We start from the raw sequence: 5,000 nt of genomic DNA, 5'->3' as shown, positions 1-5,000 counted from the left end.
AAACTTCCCAGAATATTACGAGAGTGTTCCATAATTATTCGGCCAGGAAGTGGAACGATATTTATGACCTCGACTGTACATATGGAGGGCAGGGCAATGCTGGCAGGGGGCTGTGTATGAACTTTTGCTCATGGGTGTACATTTGGTAACGGGTTAATTCGGTAGTGTGTTGAGTGGCTCTGTCGTAGATGGGAGTGCTAGCCCATCCCCTATACGGCGTGGAATGACCCCCATATCAGCGAAACGACCTTCACATACACTGACACCTCGTATATAAAGAGAGAGAGAGAGAGAGAGAGAGAGAGAGAGAGAGAGAGAGAGAGAGAGATTTATCTATCCATATACACTGAGTGAATGTGTCATTTTTTTTTAAAGCCTTTCATGACAAAAATGTTTATTTGCACTTGTGCTTCCCTTTAAAATAATGTTCTAACAATCTCAGCATTAAAACACACACACACACACACACACACACACACACACACACACACACACACACACACACACACACACACACACACACACACACACACATTTACTACTCTCTGTTCCAAAATATCACTGAACATTCGGGGGGGAATGGCGCAGTTATATATATATATTTATACTGTTATTGTTGTGGCCGCTGGTTCTAAAATGTGACCCCAGTGGACTGCAGGCTGGAGGGGACTGGAGGACGTTTGTATAGCCAGGAAGTTAACCCCGCTCCTCTCTTCCTGTTTATGTTAGTGCCACCACGTGAAGGCCCCTCTCTCCACAGTTATAATATTCACAGTGACAATATTTATCAATTGAATTTTCCGCGTGAAATATTAGACTGTGTGTATTTATGACAGCTGATATCATGGCTTGTTAATTACGCTGATGATGCTTGTCAATTTATATCACACATCGCTGGTGAGGGTCGCCTTCACGTGGTGGCACTGATATAACCACGCGGCTCCACGTACATATATCATGATGAACCTTGTAATGCCATCATTTATATGGGGGACGCCCACCATCCACTCACTCGATGTAGTACTGCCCTCAGGTGACCCTACACTGAGTGACAAGCCAAATGTCCCTCTGTTACCAAGATTCTATTTATTGCTCTCAGTTTTGAACATATAACTAAATGTCGCCTGGTGCTCTAGCGGGTTAGGGCGCTCCAGCCATCATCATCATCATCATCATCATCATCATCATCACAAACCCACATCACTACCACCACCCATGTCCACCACCATCATCATCATCAACGCACCCACACTCCCACCCACACCACTCTCAGGTAATCACCACCAAAACATTACTTCTCCCACATCACCACCACCCCCACCACCACCACCACCACCATCACCATCACCACCACCACCATCACCATCACACGCACACCACCCTTTCAAGAAATCATCACCAAAACGTTACTTCTCCCACATCACCACCACCCTCACCACCACCACCATCACCACCCACACACCACCTCCCATGAAATCACCACGAAAAACATATAGCCCTCCTTCTGCACCCTCCTGACAGCAATAATTCCTCACCAAATATCTCCCTTCCCCGCCTCTGGTATGTGTTTTTGCTTCGGTAAATTGGGTTGTCAGTCTTGGCGGGGAGGGGAGGCGGGGAGACAAACGTAGTGCAGTATCGAGCACTCTGATGTGTCGCGATAGCGGAGAGGGCAAGGCGCTGGGTTGAATGTTTAAATTATTGGACGATACGAATTTCATGTGGCAATAGATAGATAGGTAGATAGATAGAGAAATAGAATAGTATATATATATACTGTATATATATATATGTGTGTGTGTGTGTGTGTGTGTGTGTGTGTGTGTGTGTGTGTGTAGAATGCACTTATAATCAGAGTTCAGAAGACTAATCCACATCAAGTCATTCCACTCTCAAACAGATCCACTTACAGAACCACCTAGAGTTTATGCCCCGCAAGTTCTCATCCACTTAAGGCCTCTCCGCACCAAGACCTCCATTGAGCAAATCGTGAAGTGAATTATTTGATACGTTGGGATAATAATTGGGCAAAAATATTCCTATTTTCTTGACCTATGAAACGTTGGTGAGTGAGAAACGTTTGCCTGGAACGTTTGCTACTTCAATGGGTCAAGAACTGGGCAAACGTTTTCTCACTTCCTTATAGTAGTGTAAATGGGAGAGGAACGTTTACAAAGAACGTTTATTAGCACAGCATCCTAATTCATTGGGTTACGTGCTTGGCCAGGCTTTCCTCATTGTCTCAAAACGTTGGTGACAGAAAAACGTTTGCTTAGGACGTTTTTCAGTGACGGAGGGTGTTCTTCCAGTTTATTTTTTGGACCTACATGAGCAGACTAATTTGCGTCAGAACAGCGTCAATACTTTATGATTTATAAGACGTATCTGCTCGTGAGCGATTTTATTTATTAATCTATTTACTGTTATTTACACCTTAACATTCTATTTAGATCGTTCCAGTATTAATATAGTTCGCATCAGTATCATAAGAGAGTAGGCTGAGGTGTAATGTGCAGAATAAATCGCTAAGGAAGAGGTGTTATGGAATCTTCAAGGCCTCTCTTAATACGACCCTGCCATAAAGCCCTCAGAGTGGAGAGATCTTTAGGCAGAAGCACTCAGCCTGAAAACAAAGCCACTGCTACTACTGCACTGATTGACCTTCTTTCCATAGCACTTCTTCGTGAATAGCTTAGCATTCAAGAAGAGATGGCAATTCTAGACCAAATAAAACGAATATGACAACTACACAGCATTGAAGATGGAGAGATGGCGATTTTACTCAACATTCAAGATGGAGAGACGGCAATTTTAGGTCAGGTTACAGTGAAGAGAGTAAAACAGCCACAGCTCACTGACCTCTGTGATCTCAGCACCTTGACCCCATTTGGCGTCGTCCCGTTACAGCAAACACCATCCTTCCTACACCCAGACTCAGCCGTCGATGCGTCCACAAGGAACACCTCGGGATAGTAGGCCGAGGGCGAGGTACACGAGTCTTTGCTCTCACTCTCACCATCGGGGTTGTTGATGGTGGTTGTGGTAGTTGCGGTGGAGATGCTGGTAGTTGTGGTTAACTGGTCTTTTGGCGATGGTACCTCGTCGTTACAGGTTCCCAGGAGCTCTGCCCTTGAGTTCTCCTTGAGGTTCTTCGGTAGGGGACTCTTGAAGACGCCGAATTTCTTCTTTTTCTTGCTCATACCCGTTCTGGACGCTTTGCTGTCTCCGCTGGAAGAACTGGAAGCCTGACCGTTGCTGGAGCTTCGCGCCATTTTCCCTGTGCAGCTAATGTCTTCCTTTTTACTCTAATTTTTTGTTAATTTAAGTAGATTCCCACCTATCGACGGCGCAGGGATCATGAAGGCAGAGAACCACTGTGGGTTTACTTTCTGACGACTGGACAGTTCTGTGCTTAATATTTCACCAGCGAAAATTCCCCCAGCATCAATTTGCTTTAATGTTTAATGGGCGAAAAATCAGCTAAGTTTGCTGTAAAACTGAACGAGTAAAAATTCTCAACTCTTAATTATTTTACTCTGCCTTCTTGCCTCTAGTAATTGGCTATATAAACTTTAATTCTGGTCTGCGTAAATGAAGGTAATTACTCCACAAAATTATGAGAATTCTTGGCAATACTATCAGCTTTCTTTATATATAGATTTTAGAACTCCCAGTCAGTTACCTAAGTTGCTAGTACCAGTTTTGAGATGATGTATGTTAAGTTGTTATGGGATTTCTGAAGTTTGTATAAAATCACTTGTATTTCCACAGTCGATTTGAATTTCATCCCACTGAGACGATGAGTGTTCAAAGTTGCTATGGAATTTGTAAAGTGTGTGCAGAGTGGAGGTTTGTACTGTTTATACTGTTCAAATTGTGCAGTTGGGCAGTTTTGAAGATTTAAATTCCTTTGTACCGTAGTGTCTGGAGTTACTTGAGTCTTCCCTGAGCTTTCCTTGCAAATGTGTCTCTAAATTCCAAGATATCTGTGTTCCTTTACATTGCTCATGTGTCTATGCTCTTGCCTTGTATTCTCTCAGTTTCTATCCATTTTCCATACGCTTCTTGTCAAGTTCAAATCTTCTCTTCCTACTTCTTGTCTTGCTCTTGTGTCTTCTCCCTTGTGTCGTTCTTCCCTCACGCGAAATCTGAAAAAATGAAGATGAAAGGTTAAGTACACATAGTTTTGTTACGGGGGAAAAATGATGATGGTGATGCTGATGAAAGAAGTGGAGGAGGAAAGAATGAAGGAAGTGAAAATATAAATAATGAGAGCAGGGGGAAATGCTAGAGAGAGAGAGAGAGAGAGAGAGAGAGAGAGAGAGAGAGAGAGAGAGAGAGAGAGAGAGAGAGAGAGAGAGAGAAGGAAATGGAATTAGAAATATAGATAAAAAAGATTACACTGTTATTATCTTAACCTATTTCCTTTCTCTCTCTCTCTCTCTCTCATACACACACACACACACACACACACACACACACACACACACACACACACCTCCCCTCATCCAATTAAATAAAAGTACAGTTAATTTACACCTCCATATATAACAGTGCAGTTCAGGTCTCGGTGTAAGCATAGATAGATAGATAGATAGATAGATAGACAGATAGATAGAGAAATAGATGGATGGACTGATAGATAGATAGGTAGATAGACAGACGGATAGATAAATGGATGGATATATAAAGAGATGGATAGATGAATTCATGCATTGATACATACATGAATCCATCCATATAGATAGATAGATAGATAGAGATAGAGATAGAGATAGATGGATAGATAGATAGATAGATAGATAGATAGATAGATAGATAGATAGAGAGAGAGAGAGAGAGAGAGAGAGAGAGAGAGAGAGAGAGAGGCTCCCAGCTCAATCGAAACGTGAACCTAGTGGACTGCAGGCTGAGGTTCCCGATTCGCAATCCACACACGTCATTTCAAGGAATAGGGAAGGAGTTGAGGGACGTTTGTACATCTGGGTAGTGGAGCCGCG

At 42.9% G+C, this 5,000-nt stretch overlaps 1 protein-coding gene across 1 annotated transcript in view; it reads right to left on the bottom strand.

The window, feature by feature from the left end:
* The window catches only part of LOC145390956 (neprilysin-1-like), a 29,608-nt gene extending 26,336 nt beyond the window's left edge, over window positions 1–3,272 (bottom strand). The window contains exon 1 of the mRNA XM_080265696.1: window positions 2,860–3,272. Coding sequence (XP_080121822.1) covers window positions 2,860–3,272 — 413 coding nt within the window. The remainder of the gene's footprint in view (window positions 1–2,859) is intronic.
* Window positions 3,273–5,000: the final 1,728 nt, after the last annotated feature.

Source organism: Coenobita brevimanus, chromosome 2 (genome assembly GCF_032717465.1).
Source record: "Coenobita brevimanus isolate Jiangsu-jjx chromosome 2, ASM3271746v2, whole genome shotgun sequence".
Taxonomy (NCBI): domain Eukaryota; kingdom Metazoa; phylum Arthropoda; class Malacostraca; order Decapoda; family Coenobitidae; genus Coenobita; species Coenobita brevimanus.
Note: the sequence above shows the minus strand (reverse complement) of the source record. Positions and strands in the feature narration are given on the sequence as shown.